This window comes from Nuphar pumila, chromosome 4 (assembly GCF_984573655.1).
Source record: "Nuphar pumila chromosome 4, dmNupPumi1.hap1.1, whole genome shotgun sequence".
Taxonomy (NCBI): Eukaryota; Viridiplantae; Streptophyta; class Magnoliopsida; order Nymphaeales; family Nymphaeaceae; genus Nuphar; species Nuphar pumila.
Window position 1 is genome coordinate 121,304,860 of NC_143252.1, and position 22,506 is coordinate 121,327,365.

At 40.2% G+C, this 22,506-nt stretch overlaps 2 protein-coding genes across 2 annotated transcripts in view; both read left to right on the forward strand.

The window, feature by feature from the left end:
- Positions 1-9,023, forward strand: part of LOC149840847 (uncharacterized) — a 29,071-nt gene extending 20,048 nt beyond the window's left edge. Inside the window, exons 3-6 of the mRNA XM_090005146.1 lie at positions 5,566-5,686; positions 5,992-6,759; positions 7,421-8,912; positions 8,959-9,023. Coding sequence (XP_089861272.1) covers positions 5,566-5,686; positions 5,992-6,759; positions 7,421-8,912; positions 8,959-9,023 — 2,446 coding nt within the window. The remainder of the gene's footprint in view (positions 1-5,565; positions 5,687-5,991; positions 6,760-7,420; positions 8,913-8,958) is intronic.
- Positions 9,024-9,075: 52 nt separating this feature from the next.
- On the forward strand, positions 9,076-21,301 carry LOC149840848 (uncharacterized). The gene is made up of 2 exons (XM_090003377.1): positions 9,076-9,380; positions 20,350-21,301. The coding sequence occupies exons 1-2, from the start codon at positions 9,086-9,088 to the stop codon at positions 20,778-20,780; spliced, it is 726 nt and encodes a 241-aa protein (XP_089859503.1). The 5' UTR covers positions 9,076-9,085; the 3' UTR covers positions 20,781-21,301.
- The last annotated feature ends 1,205 nt before the right edge of the window (positions 21,302-22,506 follow it).

Genomic DNA, 22,506 nt, shown 5'->3' on the forward strand with positions numbered 1-22,506 from the left:
TCTGAGTAGACTTACGATCTCTCTTCCACAATCTCAGCCTGTGACCCAGTCATCTGCTCTAGTTGTCTCATCTGGTTATGGGCGTGGAAATATTCAGAATATCAGAGGACGAGGTATGGGAGGCAGAGGAAAACTTTAATGTACATTCTATGGAAAATCTGGACATTTAGAAGATCGTTGCTGGGATAAGCATGGTCGACCAACCTCTTCTTCATCAAAGTCATATGCTCCAAAAAGCAAATGTTACTACACTAGAGGCAACAAATGTACATGATAATATCTCTGCAAGTGACAGTATCACCCTCAGTCGAGCTGAATATGATGAGCTGATATCTCTTCGCCCTTTGAGTTCCACCCCTCCTGTAGCCGGTGTTGCCTACTCAACAGGGAATCATCTTCATCCGAATGACAGTAAGTGGATTATTGACTCTGGTGCATCCAAACACTTGTGTGAAAATTCGCTTGTCTTTTCAGATCTAAAGGATATTATTGTTCATCGAGGAGTCTCATTAGCCGATGGGAGTTCCTCACCGGTTGTTGGTCAGGGAAATATTTTTATATCCTCCTCCTTACAGTTGAAAAATGTTCTTCATGCTCCCAACTTTCCTCAAAGTTTACTCTCTGTTAGTTGCCTTACAAAAGAACTAAACTGTAGAGTAATATTTGATCCGATTGGTTGTCATTTTCAGGATTTGCTGACGGGGAAGAAGATTGGTGGAGGCTATGAAGAAAATGGAGTCTACTACCTACATCATCCAGTGGGTAATGTTCATGCTGCAGTGGAACACTCATCCAGTCCTGTTCAGTGGCATCGTCGTCTTGGTCATCCTTCATTGTCAAAGCTTCGTTCTGTCTTTCCTCAAATTCTTTCTACTACATCATTTCAGTGTGAAGCATGTCAGTTGGGCAAGCATCATCGAAGTTCGTTCCCTTTGAGTCAGGGTCAGTCTAGTCATAAAGTTTTTGAACTTCTTCATGCAGATGTATGGGGTCCTAGTAAGATTCCTACTAGGACTCAGTGTTGATATTATCTTGTTATTGTTGATGATTTCTCTAAGTTGTCATGGGTGTTTTTAATAAAAGAATGATCTGAAGTTCCAAGTATTATCAAATCCTTAATTCTTGAAATAAAAACTCAATTTGAATCTATTGTCAAGATTGTTCGCACTGATAATGCTCTTGAGTTTAAATCAAAAGTTCTGTTACAATTTTACCAAGATCATGACATTCAACCCCAAACTACCTGTGCCTATTCATCTCAACAAAATGGGGTGGCAGAGCGAAAACATCGACACCTGCTTGATGTTGCCCGAACCATTATGATTCAATCCAATGTTCCTGCGTTATATTGGGGTGATGCGATTACCACTGCTTGTTATCTGATCAACCACATGCTTTCATCTTTTGTGGGTGATCAAATTCCATTACATATCCTAAAACCTAATGCCCCACTCTTCTCTTTCTCACAAAAAATATTTGGATGTGTTTGTTTTGTACACAAACTTGGCCCTGACCGTGATAAATTAGCTGCTCAAGCTACAAAATGTATATTTATAGACTATCCAAAAAAATCAAAAGGGATATCGATGTTATGATCCTATTTCTCGCCGAGAGTATGTCAGTGCGGATGTATCTTTTTTGGAATCCACTCCTTATTACTCTAGTACCGGTTCCCCGCTGTAGGTTGATCCAGCTGACTTTTTTTCATTACCTATACCTCCTTTTCCTTTGGAATCTGTGCCCTCATTTCCGAACCAAACTTCATCCTCTTCACGATTTAATAATCCTCCATTGGTATATGTGCGTAGAGCTCCACCTCCGCAAGTGCCTCCATCCTCTTCTTCTCCTGAGGTAAGTACTACTGACAATAGTGATCTTCATGATGATGATAACAGGCTTATCGCTCTACGCAAGGGGACACAACAATGTACCTTATATTTCATATCTCATTTTGTCTCCGATGTCAAAATTGGAAATCAGATGAAAACTTTTATTTCAGCCATATCTGCTGAAACAATTCCTCTGAACTATCAACAGGCAGAGCTAGATAACCGCTGGAAGCTGGCTATGCAAGAATAAATAGATGCTTTAGTGTCTCAGCATACATGAGATCTAGTTGATTCCCCAGTAGATGCTGACATTGTTGGATGCAAATGGGTATATATAATAAAGTACAAATCGGATGGTTCTATTGAAAGGTACAAGGCCAGATTAGTAGCAAAAGGGTATACTCAGACATATGGTATTGATTTCTTTGAAACCTTTTCTCCTGTTGCACGGATGGTCACCATTCGTCTTGTTCTCTCTTTAGCTGTTCATCATGGTTGGAGCTTGTGTCAATTAGATATGAAAAATGCATTTCTATATGAGGATCTATCTGAGACAGTTTACATGCAACAACCTCCAGGATTTGAGGTTGAGGGGGAGTGTCGGAAGGTGTGCAGATTGAGAAAGGCGATTTATGGCTTGAAACAAAGTCCGCGTGCATGGTTTCAAAAGTTGTTTGAAGTGATGTCACGCTTTGGCTTTAACAGGTCAGCGGCAGATCATACACTATTTATCAAGAAAACTAACTCAGGCATAGTTGTTATGGTGGTATATGTGGATGACATCATTCTTACAGGAGACGATGTGAAAGATATTGAAGCCACAAAGGTTCATCTTAAAAAACACTTTGTTACAAAAGACCTTGGTTCACTTAGATATTTTCTGGGTATAGAAGTTGTCAGGAGCCGTGAAGGGATGGTTTTGTCTCAACGGAAGTATGTTCTTGACTTATTAAAGGAAACAGGAATGTTGGGAGCTAAACCAACAAATATTCCCATGGACCATAAAGTTCAGTTGTTTGAAGAAGGGTCAAAACCGGTTGATAGCAAAAGCTATCGCTCACTAGTAGGGAAGCTACTGTATGTAACTGTGACCAGGACGGATATTGCTTTAGCAGTAAGCAAAGTTAGCCAGTTTATGGACAAACCAACTGAGGTACACTGGAATGCAACTATAATGATTCTCAAGTATTTAAAATCTTCTCCTGGAAAAGGGTTATTGTTCAAGAAAGGTGGAACTCTGGAGATAGTGGCCTATTCTGATGCTGACTATGCAGGATCTGTAGTAGATAGAAAATCTACCACAGGATTCTGTGTGTTTCTGGGAGACAACTTGATTTCATGGAGAAGTAAGAAGCAAAATGTGGTTTCTAGATCGAGTGCAGAATCAGAATATAGGGCTATGGCCCAAACAACTGCTGAATTGATGTGGGTTCGTACTGTTCTTCATGATCTTCAGGTGAAGGTTTCCTCTCCTATGACCATGATGTGTGATAACAAGGCTGCCACATATATAGCGAACAATCATGTTTTTCATGAGAGAACAAAGCACATTGAGGTTGATTGCCACTATGTAAGAGATATGGTTCAAGCTGGTCATATCACTACCAAATATCTAAAGTCGGAGGACCAAGTTGCAGATATGTTTACAAAGCCTCTTGCTAGACCAAATTTCTCAAAATGTTGTGACAAGCTGAGCATGATTGATATCTATGCTCCAGCTTGAGGGGGAGTGTTGAGATTAAGAGGTTTTTAGTTTAAGTTTTCCTAGACGAGAGGTTATTTGATATTTAATGTTTAATGAGGGACTTGTGTGTAATTTCTTCCTTTGGCCTCTCTCTATTTAACATAGAGATTAGCCCTAATCCAACTTAACGAGTTCTCTCATTCTTACTGCCGTCTCTCTCTCTCTCTCTCTCTCTCTCTCTCTCTCTCTCTGCCTCGGCTTCTGTGTTAGTGTTCAGAACTTCTACAGGAAAGATAGGAGATAGCAGACTAAAACACTTTCCCTTACCCTCTGCAACTCTGATTCAGTGATACTCAAGAGAGAGAGACTTGATGGTTGATGCTCTGCTTTACCAAAAACCTTTTGCAACCAATTCAATGATACTTAAACACAAAATTGAAAAAAAAATCCTGAAAAGTCAACATAAAAATCACATAATATAAAACAAAATTGGGAAAGATAGGAGAGAACACACCGAAACCCTTCCCCTTACTCTCTACGACTCTGATTTAGTGATACTGAAGAGAGAGAGAGGGAGACCTGATGGTTGATGCTCTGCTTTAGCGAAACCAAAACCCTCCTTAGCCTAAGTCAACATAAAAATCACATAAACTAAAACAAAAATGGGAAAACTAGGAGAGAGCACATTGAAACCCTTCCACTTACCCTCTGTGATTCAGTGATACTGAAGAGAGAGAGCGAGAGAGAGCACACTGAAACCCTTCATTTGTTCCTTTGCTTGACGTAGACTCGATCTTGTCCTTCATCGCTCGTCGGATACACAGAGTGACTGAGAGAGGGAACTGGGAAGAAGAGGATGAAGAGCGGAAGAGGGGAGGGTATGTTGGTGAAAATGCACAAATACCATCGTTCCTTTGCTTGTCATAGGCTCAACCTCGTCTATTGCTCGTCGGATGCACACAGAGAGAAGCAGGAAGGAGAGTTGGAGAGAACGAAGAGGGAACACAGAGCGGCAGAGGGAACTGGGAAGTGCTGGGAACGAAGGAGATGAACGGCAGAAGCCAAAAGGGGAGGGGGGTGGGGGAAGAAGTCGAGAAGACGAGAAGTCTAACAAACTTTTTTTAACCCTAATCGTGGTATACTCTGAACCATTGATCATGATAAGATCAACGGTTCAGCAACACCATACCTTACCGGATCCGGGTCCAATCGGTTTGGGCGAGCTTGAGCTTAAGCAAACTCAAACGTGCTTGAGCTTAAACGAGCCTGTACATAGGTACAGGCTCAGCTTGTTTGTATGACCTAGCCTATAGCTCATTTAAAGACTCGGGCGCACATGAGTCGGGTTTAGACCGAGCCGAGCTCAGGCTAACTTGACTCGTTGTGCACCCCTAACTCCATGGATGTGCTGGGGATTGTTAGTCCTTAAATGTGGTATTGGATTGAGGATCACTTGGTTGAGATGTGGAGTTCCATATGAGTTCGGTCAATACCTTTTGTCTCTTGTGGTGGATGAGCATGGGAAAATCAAAGAGAAGTTGGCTATGGTGTAAAAATGTTTATGTTTAGACACCAAAGATTTTACCTTTGGTGGTAAAGTCTATAAGAAAACATGGTTTAGGCATAAAACTTTGCAGAAGCTTGTGTTGCATTTTTTTTTCCAATGGTATATCTATGGCTGATTCAAGGATCCGTGGTGATGGTGATGTAAAACTCCATACATGATTGCGCTGATACCCATGCCTTTGTTGCATAAGCATGGGAAACCCATGATCATTTGGTTAGTGCATAATTCTATATGTGCATTAAGGTGAACTTTTTCTATCTTGGTTTGCATACAATATTGTGTTTTAGGTATATTAGCTTCTTTTCTCTTATTGGTAAAAATATTCCTTCTTGGGAAGGCAATGTTGTAACTGGTGATTCTTGCAATAACTTTTTCGGTATTTCTTCAATTTTTGTTATATTTGGCTTCTCTTGCAATGGTGCATGTCAATTTTTCTTTTTGCATTAGATTCATTTGTTGTAATCGTTTGACATTTCTAATTGCAGGCTTTTGACTCCTCCTGAGACACCACTCTTCCCTTCATTGGATGATGAAACTACTACACCTAATCTTTCACAGAGGGGCAGACTACAGAGTCAACCCATCTCTATTTCAAGATCAAATACAGTAAGATACTGATTTTTCTTACTCAAATGCTTTGTTGCATATCATTCTTAGATCAATGGCAGTTGCTATCCAACTTCAGTGAGGGATACTCTTGCCAACCTCATGTGGAGACATCATATATGCCAGTTCTTGCACACACACGAATGTGCACACACGCCCACACATACAACAATATACACAGGCACCGACAACATTAGAAGCATGTAGAATCGAGCATGGTAACATTGTACTGGTTCACTCAAGACGACTGATCTCAGAATACACTCAATTTTGCAATTTTTGGTGGATTGGCTATGTAATTTTAGATGGAGAAGAGTTACAGCAGGGCCAGTAGAAGTAGTGCAAGTCCACACCGGCTAAGCCCATCACCTAGGTCAACTACCAGCACTGTACATTCAAGGGGTAGGCCATCTTCTGCTCCCAACTCTAGCTTCATTCGTCCTTCAACACCAGTGCGAAGGCCTTCCACTCCGCCAAGTAAGCCTACTAATCAAGCACCAAGGTCTTCCACTCCTACAGCTCGAAGAATGAGTACTGGATCAAGTGGTTATAGTTCCTCATCCAGAAGGGGACTGTCACCTGTAAAGACCAATTGTGGAAACTTTGCTTCCCCAAAATTAAGTGCTTGGCAATCGAATCTTCCAGGATTCTCTTCGGATGCCCCTCCAAATCTTCGGACTTCTTTGGCAGATCGCCCTGCATCATACATCAGGGGGTCATCTCCTGCATCAAGGAATGGGAGTGACAGAGCAAATAGGTACGGAAGGCAACCTACATCTCCAACAGTTTCTAGAAGTGCCAACTCACCTCACAGCCATGATCATGATCATGATCGCTTTAGCTCGCATAGTAAGGGTTCTGTAGGTTCATCTTGTGACGATGAAGTGGAGTCTGTGCAGTCCATGCTCCCTGACAAGCAAATAGTCTCTCGAGGGAATTCTGGTCACTCAGTGGGAAAGAGATATGAGTCTTTTTCAAATCCTAAAGGTTTGGCATATCCAAAAAGAACTTCTAGACCGATATCATCAAGCCCTGCTCCAAAGCGGTCCTTTGATTCTGCAATGCATCAAATGGTATGCTTGTAATATATAATGTTCTAACAATCAATAAATGCTTATGCTATTCACTTTGTAATTTTTTTCATCTTCAATTACTGTCTTTAGTGCAAAACCATACCAAATGAGCAATTAATCTAGTTATTAATGTTGATGATATGGCTTGTGTTAGTAGGAAGAAAAAGTAAAAGGCCATTCAGTAGATCAACAATACATATTTATTTATGTGTTTTTCTTCTTGGTGTCTCAAACCAACCCTTTCATGTACTCAGAACATAGTACATTCACTCTCAATTTTCCAATCTAGCATGATCTGATATTCAGTGAAATTACTGAGAAGTGAATGGTATGTTGTTCATATTGGCCATGTACTTTGTCCATGGTGAATTAAATTGGTCTTTTTCTTGGTACGTATCATGTGATGATATGGGCATTTGACTGTAAAGTTGCACAAAAATTATCTGAAGGATCTGTTTGAAATCTGTACGGGCTATCCTCCAGCTTGTCTATCAGACAAACAAGGATGTCAAGTAGTCTTTTCAGCAGTCAAATAGTCTTTATCCTCTGAATAAAATGATGAAGCATGCGACAACTCCATGTTGTGACCAATTTATCTGCAATTTGATTGCTTTTGGCCAGCATGTTGAATTCATCATGACCATGTATATATTTTGTACAGGATCATCGAAAAAGTCCTCAGAGCATGTTCAGGCCTCTGCTGTCTAGTGTCCCATCTACTTCCTTCTATGTTGGAAAAGCAAATTCTTTTCATCAACGATTTGCTTCTGTCAATTCTGTTGTAACATCCACCATCAGTGCAAGCTCTGAGCAGGGTGCTAGTGTTGCACCTGACACTGATGGAAGTGATCATGAACATGATCTGGTTTGTGAATGGGAAAGGGCTCCATTTTCTGATGTCCAAGAAGAAGTATTTTCCTATGAAAAAGTCAATGAACTAAGCAAAGATACACCTGACATGGAGCTTCATAATGCTGATTTGGAAGGGTTTGAAGCTGTTTTGCATTCTAATGCTGCTAGTAACATTTTTGAGACTCATGGTGAGGCTAAGGAGATAGATTCTGATAATCTTACTGATGGTGATATTGGTACCATGAATTCTAGGATCACTGTATCAGATGAGTCCACCAGTGCAGCTGATAATTTTGATGAATTGGTTGCTACGTGTTCTAAATGTGGCAAAAAATTCCATATGATGGAAATTTTGGATGAGAATTTAAATATTTGTCAAACCTGCATTGAGAAAGATGAATTTCTATGTTGCCACTTGCAATCACAGCCTGGAAATGTGAGTATTGGCATTCATACTGAAGACGGAAACTCTGAAATTTTCTCTTCAAACGATGGAAAGAAACAAAATGAGCTAGGTATTGATGTAGAGAACATCTTTGGAATTTGTGCAAATCCACAACATACCCCAGACAATAGTCTTGGTCATCTAGGGAGATGTGGGGAACATTGTGCTTCTTGCTTGGAAGAAAGACAAATAGAGCAACTTTCTGGGGATAATGTGGAAACAAATAGTGAAGCAAAATACGTGATTGAAGCACACGACAATTATTTCTCTGGCCCAGAAACGGTTGATCATATGCAACCTCAGGGAAATCTCCTTCAATCCGACAATGACAGTAACGTGCATTTGCAAGTTAATGATGTCAGTGCTCATCCCAGCTTGAGACTTGAGGCTTCAGAAGGTGCTGGTATTTTCTTGTTGCTCACAAGATCAAGCAGTGGCAAGCGGCCAGTGGTTCATGTGACTGGTAGCTTAAATGCTATGAGAAGTCTGAGCAATGCATCTTTCTCCTCATCCATTGATGCAGTCTCAACAAGACAAATAGATGCTCGTTTTCAGCGGCAGTCTAGTAGGAGATCTGACTTGGAGAGTCCTAGCATCAATATGCACACAAATGTGCAATGCAGACTAGTTTCTTCAGGAGCTCAAACCTGTTCTTCTGATGCTGAGGTTTGTTCTGTGAATGTTGACCAATACAATTTTGAAGATGCTGTCCTAGCTGTTGAGGACAAAGTTTTAGAAGACACTTTATCAGTTTATGATGGAAAATGTATAGTATTGGAGAAGGTAAACTCAGATGCTACATGTTCCCTTTCAGTTGATATTCCAGTCTATGAGCATGTTGAAGCAGATATCAAATGTAAGCAAGTGATACCCATGGATGAATCTGCATGGGAGTCATCCAGCAATTCAGGATTTGCCCAGCTGGGTGATACATCAGATGCAGAAGTTCTGGATGAAACATGTATAGTTGTCAAGAACTGTAGTTTCACTGAGAATGCTGAAGACTGCTACCCTAACAGCTCAGGGAATATGTCTGAAAAAGAATTAAAGATTCTGAACATGGAATCTTCTGAGGCTTTGGATGATGGCATGCTTATCCGCACCAATATTCAGGTTGATGTGGTTGATTCTGTTCCTAAGGACTGCTCTTCAGATCAAGAAAATAGGCATGGCAGCCTTACAAGGTCATATTCTGATTCTGCAGCCTCTCCATCTGCAAATAGCATCTTGGACCAGGAGCCTGCTGCTTCTTCAGCCAAGGACACAGGTGCACTCCATGATGTTTCAGAACCAGGTGTTCTGGATCATGCCTCATGTTTTAAAGGTCTGGTTTTATTTTTTGATATTGACTTTATTTTTCCTTTATCTGTTCTAGTGTCACATCACAAATTAGAGTACTGTTTACCTGTATGATAAATGTTGAGTGATAGAGCACCTGATTGTATGTCTGTTCTATGCTTCTGTCTTTGATATTCTTAGAGCTTTACTAATGTCTGTATCTATATTCCCTCTATAACATTTTGTGGCTAATCATATAAATACCTACATGTTGTCTCCATGGTTCTTTTAGGTAGTTCTGCACTTACCGGTATTTATTATGTATTATGCTTATCCTCATGCATGTTTCCTTGATCCTTGTGTGTTATTTGACTGTCTAAAGTGGTGCAAAAATAACATTGTAAACAAATAACTTTGTAGAAGTTCCTTGATTTCCTTTTTTTTCCCATGTGCTACTATGTGCAATATTAAGATATAAAGAAAACCCTAAAGTGAAAGGAAAGATTTGGTAATTCTAACGTTCAATAGCTGTTGAAGACATTTTCTTACACTTTTTTAATGAAAATTGATTTTTCTTGCATATTTTCAGAAAATGAAACAATTTTGGAGTAAGAAAATGGCAGTCAAGATTGCAATCATCTTTGAGGCGCATTGCTATATTGGAAAAATATAAATTTGGCATCTAGGATCTGGCTTCTGCTTGTGATATTTAAATAGATTACTTATGTTTTATCATTTTGAAAGCATGACTAACTAAGATTGCCGGATTCACTGTGTTTTCTTTCTTCTCTTTGGTACATTACAAGTTGTTAGTTGATAAAACCTTTTATTCTTGTTGCTAACCTAATTAAACATGGTTGTCTATTGCAGTTATATTTTTCTGCTGCACTGAAGATTATAATAGTTGGGTTTCATAAATATATTCCTAAGCAGTTTTCAAAATCAGGGATGTGATTCGAACTTAGAGGTTTCTCTATTATGTTGGATTGCCAAGTGGTAGAGCAATGCTAATTAATAGCTCATGAACATTAGTAAGTGTAAATTTAGGTGGTAATAAGAGTTCTTGGTGGATATCTGGTCTTCTAGGTATATACGGGCTTCAAATATTTGGAACAATTTGCAAAATCCTGCTGCCAACTAAGAGTTTTATCCAAGCTGCTAGTTGGATTGATGATTTCTCAAAAGCTTGGATTACAATGCATGTTCATCTGTTCGATCTGCTGGGGGAATTTAGGATGTTTTTTTTTTCTTTTTCAGAAATTTTCATACTATGTTGACATTTTGGGAAACAATCTTCCTTGCAAAATCCTTCTGATCTCTTGTTGAGGGTATGTTTTGCACATAAAACTTTCATGATATATTAGTTCTGAAGAAAAGTGTAAGCCTAACTGATCTCAGATGGCTATGCATCATATAGTTCCGTATCATCTAAGGTATGTTGTATATCAGCAAGGTAGAAATAATACAACAAAATAGAGAGAAATTTTTCTTCCTATCATTTGGGTAAGTGATGACAAGATGAAATGAGACCTAATGCTACAAGTCCATTGTGGCATTTTCCTTATCCAGTACTTGAAATGGAGGCAAACACAGCCTACTTTTGCAAAATTGTCTACTAAAACCCGTGAAAGAAAATCTTTTCCTCTAGATCTTTTGGTTGATGCTTATTCTTTCGTGATGCTAGAAAACTAAAAGTAACTTTGAAGAAAGAGCATAAATTTCATTGCCTCTCCAAGTAAATTGCCTTCATTTTTTCTTCGCAGACCTGATAAACCAGTTAGTGATGACTTCCATTTCACGTGCATTTCCAAGCATATAATAGTGCAGTTAACTTCATTGAACAGTAGGTCCAGAGTCAGCTCATAAGCTTACCAATACCATGTAAGGCAATAAAGAATTAGCGTATTTTCAATTAATTGTAAATCCAAATAGAATAAATGGCCTTTGCAAAGGAAACCTCAAAAATGGGAAAGAGGTTCTGGGCTTTAGAAAGCCATAGGTAAAGCATAATGACTTGCTCTTAGATGCACTGTTGGTTAAAGGGGAATGGGATCAAAAGTTCGCTTTTGGTTCTTTAGGACAATGTGGAAAAGCATAAGAACTTGCTCTTGGATGGGCTATGATGAAAGTGGGATCTGGATAATACTTGCTTTTGGCGAGTAACCTTCAATTGAAGGGCATCTACTCAATTTTAGATTCTCTTGACATCTACTGCCTACTTTCCCAGAAATGAAAACCCTGTATTGTCATCTGACATATTCCTAAACAATACAAGAACAATGCGACATCTAATCGTTGAAAACTGCAATAGGCAAACCTTTAGCAGGACTCATAGCAGGGCATGTTCATGTAAGTGGCAGAAATTATATGCATGAAGGGAGTAATAAAAATAAACAACTACAGCAATACATTAGAAATCAAGGACAAAATAAAAGTAACAATTGTTATTAGTGCAGCAATGACTGGTGGATGTCACAAGAACAAGATCACTTAGGCCTGTTTGGATGTGTTTCTATTTATTGATTAAAAACATAGATAAAAACACATTTAAAAAAGCGGATTCTTGCCTTTATTTATAACTAAGTGAATGTTTGGAACAAAAACTATTTAAACTAGATGAAGCAGAAAGGGTGATAAGTAAGTAGTGACTGGTGGGTGGGAGAGAATGAAGCAAAAAGAGGTATAGGGAGTGTGGTGATGAGGGTTTTGGTGTTGAAGGGGTGGTATTGGTGGCAATGATGGTGGTTTTGATGTCAAAGAATGAGAAATGGTGGTGGTTTTGGTGATGGTGATCTTAGTATTGAAGGGGGGGAGGGGAATGGTAGTGTGTTGATGGTGGTTTTGGGTTGAAGAAAAGAAAGTGGTGGTGGTGGTGAATAACTGGTAATGATGGTGCTGGTGCTGGTAGCAAAGAAGTGGTGATGGTAGTGAAGAGGTGGTAGCAGTAGTGGTGGTGGTGAAGAAACGGTAGTGGTGGTAGTAGAATGGAAGAAGATAAATAGTAGTAAAAAGAAAAAATTAGGTCCTCCCTTCTTTATAAAAGAAAGGGTGGTTTCTAGTTATATTTATGAGAACTTGTTAAAGAAGTAAAATAGAACTGCGAAACACAAAAGCTTGCTATTTAAAATAAATATGAATAGCAAGGATCTATTTATATAAACATCCAAACAGCCGGTTAGCACTGAGATATACAGGAGGATATATTGAACTAAACTTACCGTGAAATTATGCCCCATACAAGTATCATGATTGAGGACCTGTTGTGTAGGAGGAAAGTAAAGAACCCTTGAGGAATCTGTACTACTAAAAAATGCCATGTTAAAACACTTTATAAGGCTCCGGGTGGCCCATTTGAGCCATGTGGGGCTTCGAGTATGTTTGAATAAGTCTTTGCTACAATCATGTTAGGGCAACAGCATACCATAGGGTGGTAAACAATGCATTGTGACAAATGGGCATGTTTGCTATCCATATTTGATAGCTCTAGTAAGAAGACATTCTGTCATGGAATTCTCCTCTTGGACCTCTCTTAGGACCTTGACGAATGAGTATAATCTACATACATACCAAGTGGATGAGATAGCTTGCAAAAGGAGGTGGAGTGATGTTTCTATTCTCAAAACATGTTATTCGTTCGGCTTTGCTGGACCGTTGGGTGGGCAATACGTCACAGGCAGCTGCTCAGTTTGGGCCCAAATCCAAGAAATTGACACTTTTGCTTGGCTTGTAAAAAAGCTAGGTGTTGACCTTGGAGATCTCAAAAGACAATTAATTATTGTCTAGTCATTTTGATATTTACCTGGTGACTGCTGTAGATGGAGGTGAATGCTCACTACTGTAATGACGACACTTCTTTCCTCAGATCACTGTTTGCAATGATTAAGATTGATCTTTGAATTTGTGCCAGGGTTACTGGCCCAATTTGGACATTTACTGGCTAGGGTCCGACCAGAATCAGCGTGAATCCAATCTTATTTCCATTCAATTCTATCCTGGCTTTTCTTTCTGTGCGTTGACATCTCATCAACCTCTTGCCCGAGTATTCTGGTTTCTAATGAAATTTCTCTTTTCTTTGCTTAAAATAGGAAAATATGTGTTTGCTCAATATCAATCTTCAGAAAAAGAACTTGAGACAGAATTCTTCAATAACTTGTCAACATGAACTCATATTGACTAGCATCTGATATTTCCTTCATGAAGATACTCTGGGATGGGGAAATTGATTTTACGGTAAAAATACTATTCTTTTGGACAAACCTTTGAGATGGGCTTGAGGTTTCTTCTCAGAAGATAGTATATGATAGAATTTGGATAGGTTCCAGGGTCCTCTCTATTTTAGCAACATGTATAAATCGATGAGACATTTTGAGGAAACCTTATCCCTGAAACTCAATTAAACAGTGACTATGTGGTATCATACATTGGGATAACCAAGAACGTCGAAAAAGTATGCAGGAATCTATCATATCCTAAGGTCTTTTCAGGGGTGACACCATCAAATCTCCTCACGAACAGAGTTGCAGTAATGAATATTTTCCTCTTTGAAAGTCGAAGGGAATTGAAGATTCCCCATAACTTGTCATAGATTATTTTTTGATTATCAATTTTAAGTCAAGAAAATCATCCACAAAGGTGAAAATTGGTTATATTGTTTATGCCCATTTGTTCATTAAAAAATCTTATCATCATTATCTTATTGTAGCTAGTAACCTAGCATGCCAGTGAATGGAAATGTTTTTCCTCTGGTCATAATTATATGAATTACTTGTAATGGCCTATGCATTTTATCAGAATTCTTAGACTAGACATGTAATGTATAATATAAAGTTTGAATCCACCTTTTAGGACCATGTAAGCCCATCATTTTTGTATGGCTATCTCACGTTTCACGTACAGATGCATGCCAGATGTGAACAAAGATATATATATATATATATACATATATATATATATATAGAGAGAGAGAGAGAGATGGAAACCTACCATATAGAAAACTTACCAACCCTACCCACTAAGAATTTTTTCATTGTTTTTTCGAAATTCTGACCTTCCAGATGTGTTCAGCATGATTGATTTACTAGAAATTGACACTTGGATCATGCATTTGGGATGAAAAAAACGGTATTTGAAGCCTCAAAAATTTATGAAAATTGTAGACCATTGATTTTTGAACCTTATAAAAACCTATCCATGCATTGGAATCAAATGATCCAAGTGTCAATTTCTAGTAAATCAATCATGCTGAATGCATCTGTAAGGTCAGAATTTCGAAAAAACACCAAAAATTGACCGTCCCAAACAATTGGGTACCATCTCGTAGGGATGTAGCCAGGTAGCTTTTATATATATATATATATATATATATATATATATATATATATATATATACACGGGTCAACATTATTTTTTGGTTGATACAGAACAATTCACTTGAGTATCGTATCAGTGGATACAACTAAATCGGTGGCCCAATGATTCAGGGCTGATACGGATACTAACAACATTGGTTTTAGGTGTCTCTTCTAAGGAAAACAAACAAAATTAACACATTTGTTGCTTGTAATAGTACACACACGTGTCCACCCAATCAGATCTTTTATCAAGAAGCTTCTGCTATTCAATGTGATTGTTGTTGTTGCTTTTGCTACTACTGTAATTTAGTTGGCGGAATGGAACATGGGAACTTGAGAGGGGGCTTCACCTATCTATGTTGGTCTTCTCTTGCCTCCTACTTGTGCAAAAGTAATGCATTAGTAGCCTACCGGGTGTCGTCACAAATAATCTAAGGGCCTGAAATCTGTGGCTGGGATGGGCGTTAATGAAGTTTATGCATTTGAAGAAGTGGCAGCTGCCAAATCCATGATTTAGTGTAAATACAACGGAGAAAGTGCCTCACTTCCCATCCCAAATGCATAAACGCCCATCCCATCACCGAGATTCCAAACAGGACCACCAAGGTAGTTTGACCAAGATTTTACCTCGGGACCGCCAAATGCATAAACGCTCATCCCAGCTGTAATGCCCCAAAATTTCGACTTGTGATTTTGAAAATATTATCGAAAAACCTTTCAAAGATTTAAAGTTTTTACTTTTAAAATCGACAGCGGAAGACATTTAGAAAGGAGCACAAGTCAACAAATCCTGGGTACGTTAGCTGAAAAACCATCATTCACATAAACCACAACTTAAAGGAATTGAGGAAATAAGGCAATAGATTAAAAATCTGCAGTTTATTACAAAATGAGCATCTTTCCAAAGTTCAATAATTTAAAGAAAAACTCAAAAAGACTCAAAGCCAAGCCGCCAGCAGAAATGAGATAAATCTTGAGCCATATTACACCACGCCATCGGCCGTCTGTGAAGTCCTACTCCTCACCTGCCCATGAAATGGGTTAGTTTCATAACAAACCAGTAGGTGCACGAACAGATAAGTAGAATGAAAATAAAGCAGGACATTCATGAGATAAACAATTATTATATTAAAACAATCAATACAATTATAATCTATTCTAACAAGTGTAACATGTGCAAAGAGCTATTGTTTGAATCATTTCAAGCAGTGTAAGTCTCAATCATCTACAACTATTCAAGAAGATATTCTTTAAGTTCTGATATTAACTGGCCTGTGGGCACGCACAGACGCGAAACGTAGAAACAACCGAGACTGATCTAGGGGTTTATTATGTCAGGTGTTTTCATTAACCCGGATGGCTGACTGAGTCCGCTCCTAAGGGGACGGTCAGTGACCAAGAGAGTAAATCCTCAAAGGCATTCGTGGCCCATGGATGCATTCAACTTCTGCAGAAGTACCTGGGAGTTACCACCTAGGATAATTTATGGTATTCCCAATTCCCCTAACTCCGATGATTGGGGAAGCCGAGTCTTTTGCCCATGGGGTGGTTGTTAACAACCTGTCCATCGGAGTTTTTGTACCATCCATCCTCTCTCTTGATGAACCGTGAAGGTCGAATGGGTACGACGGAGGTTTCTTAACCGCCGCCCCATCCTACATGCTCAGGTCTATTAGACCCACTCGAGCATCTTGCCTGTGAAGGCGAATGATCACTATTTATGTGATCTCAGCATTGTGCTAAATGCACGCATCGAGATCGCTACAACCTCATCATCCAACCATCGTAACCCACATGGGACGTACTTGTCCAAAAGTACGATCGTACATTCCTAGAGGTACAACTACGATGAGAGGGCAACATATAATGTTTTATGATTCTTTTGGTTCATACATGACATGTATTGCTCTTTGAGCAATTGGCCTGTGGAGGCCGACATTATCTCATCTATATTAATAAAGTGTTGAGTTCCCACTTCAAGGTACTCCATGACCTCTGGTCAAATTTATACCATACCTGCCTTAAGGTTCGATTATAATAGTAATTGCAGTGGGTTTCTCTTCAGAAATGAGTCTATTCACAAAGTTTACATTAAGTATGCAATTTCAAAAGGATAAGCATGCAGGACAGATAATCACAAGTCAAGAAGTCCTACAGGTAAACAGGTATACCAATTAAACTACTCGATTCTCTCTAGAATGAGTCTACCCATAGAGTTTACTCTAAGCATGTAGTTTCAAAAGAATCAGAACGAGTAAAACACTGACTAGCAATTCATAAATTAAATACTTCTTCAGATAAGCAGGTATGTAAAATAACTATTCTATCTCAGGAGTCTTATTTTATTTTATTCATTCAAAATCCTCGTGCGATTTTCCCCTACCTCGGGATGTCGTGCAGCTGCGCGCGTCTACGAGTGTAGATGATACGAGGCTCAGGCCGCGGAGCCAGAGCGGGGTTCAATGTGAAGTCTGCAAAGGTGTGAGTATTCAATTATGATAAATAAAATTTTATGGTGCAACGGGGACCAGGGTAGGATTAGGTGACCGGGGATTTCGGCCCCTTCCTACAGAACAACAAATGGCAGAGGCCTCGGCCCCTGCCTGACGAAATAGTGAATGACAGGGGCCTCGACCCCTGCCTGACAGAACAGCCGACAGGGGCCTCAGCCCCTGCCTCAAGAAGGCGACCAGTGACAGGGCCTCGGCCCCTTTGCTTGCCAACACTGAATGGCAGGGGTCTCGGTCCCTACCAAACAAATTAATAAACAGCGGGGGGGCTTCGGCCCCCGCCAGGCGGAATAGAGAATGACAGGGGGACAAGCCCCTACGCGCTGAGAACCAAGGGGCAGCAGGGGGATATCCCCTGCCCGGCAAAACAAAAGGGCGACAGGGGGCGAGCCCCTGCCTGCCCAGCAAAACAAAGGGCGACAGGGGCATTGCCCCTGTCAGCCGAGACAGGAAGGCGGCAGGGGCATTACCCACTGCGTGCCAAAACCCCAGAGGCAGCGGGGGCGAGCCCCTGCCTGCCGGGAAACAGGAAGCGGCAGGGGCATTGCCCCTGCCTACTGGTGATCGAGAGGCGACAGGGGGACTAACCCCTGCCAGAGAGAAAGAGAGGGCTCGGGACGGGGGTGACAGGGGCAACCAACCTCCCGTCGGTGTCCCTATCACCCACAGGGGTGAGGGGGTGTCGCAGGGGCCATTGGTCCCCTGCCGGCACTCCGGCGCACCCCCGAAGGGAAGAGGGGACGACAGGGGCCTCGCAGGCCACCTGTCGGGCCTCCGATGAGCATAGGGAGGCGGGAGGGCACAGCAGGGGCCGCGCGTCGCCTGTCGGCCTCCCGGCGAGGTGACAGAGAGGGGGGTGAGGAGGAGAAGAGGGAGGAGAACGGCGTACCTGGGAGGCGGTGGCCGGCGTCGGTGTGGGTCGCAGCCACGGCGGCGCTGGAGGCGTGCGCAGGGAAGGAGGAAGTCGGCACGGGGGGAGCGAAGGGCTTCGAGAGGGAGGCGTGCCTCCCCTCGCCCTCCCACGTTGAACTTAAAGGCTCCAGGGGGCGATAAAAGGGGAAACCCCGATGGGTTTCCCTAATCCTTCCGAAAACGAAGGTGGAAGGGGGGGGGGGCATTCGGGATGAGGATTTAAAATCCTCTTCCTGAGTCGGGTTATTAAAACCCTAATGAAAAGGGGCCCGGGTCGGGTCCAATATAATAATTTAAAAAAAAAAAAAGAAATGTGGGTTTTACACCAGCGCCGAGATTCCAAACAATATAACAACACAACAACAACTACGCCTTCATCCCGAAATAATTGGGGTCGGCGATATGAACCAAATAAGAAAATCATTCTAGGTCTTCCACATGAATCCTTCTCCTCCAATCATTTCTATCTAATGTCATGTTGTCGGTGAGGTTCAAAGCATTCATATCCTTTCCTATCATCTCCATCCAAGTTTTCTTAGGCCTACCCCAACCTCTTTTAACTAATATATTTTCCCATTTCTCCATCCTTCTAACTGGAGCATCATTAGGCCTTCGCCGAATATGTCCAAACCACTGTAAACGATTCTCTCTCATCTTATTTTCAATGGATGTAACGTCTACCTTCTTACATATCTCCTTGTTTCGAATATTATCTTTTATTGTATTTTCACACATCCATCGAAGCATACACATCTCAGCTACACTCATTTTTTAAATATGATGTCTCTTGGCAGCCCAACATTTTGTACCATATAGTACAGCGGGCCTAATTTTCGTCCTATAAAACTTTTCCTTCAACCGCAATGGCATTCTACGATCACACAACACTCCAGTTGCACTTTTTCATTTCATCCACCCAACCTTTATCCTATGATTTACATCTCCATCAATTTCTCCATCCTTTTGAATGATAGATCCCAAATATTTGAAACAATCATCCACCGGTATTTCTTGCTCACCAAGCTTCACTACACTCTCATCACTACTTCGTTGCTTACTAAACCGACATTCCATATATTTTGTCTTACTCTTACTCAACTTAAAACCTTTTGCTTCCAATGTCTGTCTCCATAATTCTAACTTAGCATTAGCCCCAGCTCTAGACTCATCAATCAAAACAATATCATCAGCAAACAACATACACCATGGCACATTTTCTTGAATTGATCTCGTATGCTCATCCATCACTATAGCAAATAGAAAAGAGCTTAATGCAGATCCTTGATGTAACCCAACCGTTATAGGAAAATTGGTTGTCACCCCTCTACAAGTGCGGACATTGGTTACTACTCCTTCGTACATATCTTTAATGATACTAATGTACTCGAGATTCCAAACAATCCCTCATTAAAAATACATGATCCAACAGGTGATTCCTAGCAATTTCACCATGCCAAGCACATCCACATAGTTGGATTTACAAAAAAAATGTTGGAAATGCCCATATTTCTAGTTCTCATATTTCAGTTCTCATATTCTAGGGACTCTCTCTCTCTCTCTATATATATATATATATATATATATATATATATATATGTGTGTGTGTGTGTGTGTGTGTGTGTGTGTGTGTTATCCACTTTATATGCCTAAAAAGGCATTTTCCATTAGAACACAAGGACCTGATGGTGTCTTTTTTAATGGCATTTCCTAAAGGCAACATAGTTCCACATACTTCATTGAATTTCCTGTTGCATATATCACATACTGTGAAGTCAGCTAGCCACTTTGCTAGATATGATGTATGACACCATAAATGGCTAAATGGAATGAAAGAACAGTTCTCCTTACATAAATACATCGGACTTTCTTTCATTTGGATGCTAATTGCAGATATGAAGATCTAAGTTTACCAGAATATGGTAGTATTTGGCCATTGATAAGTTTAGCTTACATCCCTATGTCAGATGATCCATGTGAAGGACTGTTTGGCTGATTAGTGATTATTTATCAGCCAGAGAACTACACGTGGTTTGGAACTTTGGATTGCAGTTGACAACTCAATGTTAAGGATTATTCTGGCTTGTGTGATGAATCGTGGACTTGATTTACTTTGTTTTTGGATGATTGAACGAATAGCATCCCAAGTTTTTCTTTTTAATTTCTCTTCCATGCATGTCACCATAGATGAATTTGAGATTTTCTGTTTTAGTTTTGTTAGTTACTGAGATTTAATTGTTGACAGAGGAAGAGACCACAAAGGTTGAGGGTCCAAAAGGTTTTTTGTCAAGAAACATTACATTGGAGGAAGCCACAGATACAATTCTCTTCTGCAGTTCCATTGTTCACGGTCTGGCATATAAAGCTGCAGCAACTGCTATTGAAAAGGAGGAATCTGTTTGCCTTGAAGGTTCTCGGCCGACAGTTACCATCTTGGGTAGGTCTGGTCCAATTGATACCAGAAATCCAGGTGGTCCCTCCGGAAAGCGGGTGCCAAGATCACAAAGGCCTAGAACAAAACAACAGCTACAGATAAATGATGCCAACTCCTTCAACAAGACCGAGGTAGAAGTGAAAATCTACGAGACCAAAATCCATCATGTTACTGTACCAAAGCAGGCTGACAGCATGAAACCTCCAAAGCTTGAGTCCAAGTGCAATTGTTCAGTAATGTAGTGGGCCCTCACTCCTGTGATACAGCAGCTGTGGCGAGAGTGCGGTGTATGTACTTTAGAAATTTTAGTGTTTGTAGAGCAGGCAAGGGCAGCACAAGGCAGATCACAAGCGGCGCCTGATTTTCATTTCTTCTGATCTATTAAATGGTTAGATTTAGAGAAGAGATCAGTGTGTTAGGTGATGTAATCATGTAAAATTGTGGCTCTTTGTGATTCAAGGAGAGATACAGTGGTCTGTCTCTCTGTGTTGCCCTTGTTGGCTTGATTCATGTGAATAGAATGAGAATTATGATTTTGAGTCGATTCTTTTGTTAAACATGGATCCGCTCTGCATGACGACTCCAACATCCGGAACAACCTCAGAACCCCTTTGTGTGCCCACAGGCTTGAATTATGCTGGTTGGATGTCTAGCTATCATTAAATGGAAGTTTTCTTCCCATTTAATTGTGCTATTTTGGAGGTAATCATTGTATACCATCTCGTGATACCATGTTAAAGTACAGAAATGAATGCAAAGTATGGATGGTCATGGTGGTACAATGTGAAAATGGTGCTTGGTGGAGGTAGTCATCTTAACAGAACAATGGCTCTATCACTGCTGTGCATGATATGGTACAAAATCTTTTGAAGAATTCGGATGGGGGGGTTGCGAGTGTGTGTCTGTGTGTTTTTGTGTTAGAGAGAGAGAGATAAGTGTAGGGAGTCTGGTTGTAGCATGGTTCAGATTCACCTTCTAGAATGGTCAGTAGAGAGAAGTTGCACCGACGCTAGTGCTTCAACTGAGCATCTGTATTGGCAGGAAAATGACAATCTTTACCTGGAATTGAGTTTGAAAATCAAGTCCTGGCAACTTTCCATTCACCACATGTAAAGTCATCAAAGTTCTCTCCAGGACATCTTTTACCTTTTTCTAAGTAGGAACAATATTTTTTCCTTAAAGAAAAAATAACTTAAGAAAAATATTTGCTACCCTCAACTGTACCGTGTCCTCTATTTAAAACATCCTGTTCCATCCAATGTTGTCAGAATTGATCTGAATTGGTCGAATAGGTCCTTAGGCCGATTCACCTGTCATTTCAATCCAATTTTTTAAATAATTTTAAGGGGTTAAAAATATTGTTTAATAATTTTTAAAAATATTTCTTATTGTTTAGTAACATGTGTCATCTGATGGTAAAAAGTTGTCGATTCACAAACAATTCCATTCGATTCTACAGATGTGATCTGTATGGTTTATTTAGTCAAAAGATGTTTTTGATGTCCAATTGCATTGTGTAAGTAGCTCATTTTGCAAAGTGGTAGCATTGTATGAGTTAAGCTTAACTTCTGGGTTATCCTATGATCAACACATTGCCATTGAGCAAAATTATGGTGCAAATGATGGGGAATCATGTTGAGGCCTGATTAGCTAAAATATCCAACAGGATTATCTTGGTAGGTTTTTGGTCTCCTATTAAGTATTTGCTATGTATTAATTAATAAGTAAAAATTCAGAAAAATATTCTGTGTTTATCCCAACTGGTTCATGTCCACTGTCCGGGTCTGGCCATATCGGCTGCATTATTTTGACCTGAATCCACTAGATCCAGATCCATATATGACTCTGATCATGGAGTTCACAATTGAGCTTCAGATCCAACAAGTCTTGTTCCTATAAATGTGTTAAGATGATGTACTAGGCTAGCATGAATCTGATCTTGTCCTAGCTAAATGGTTACGATCCAAC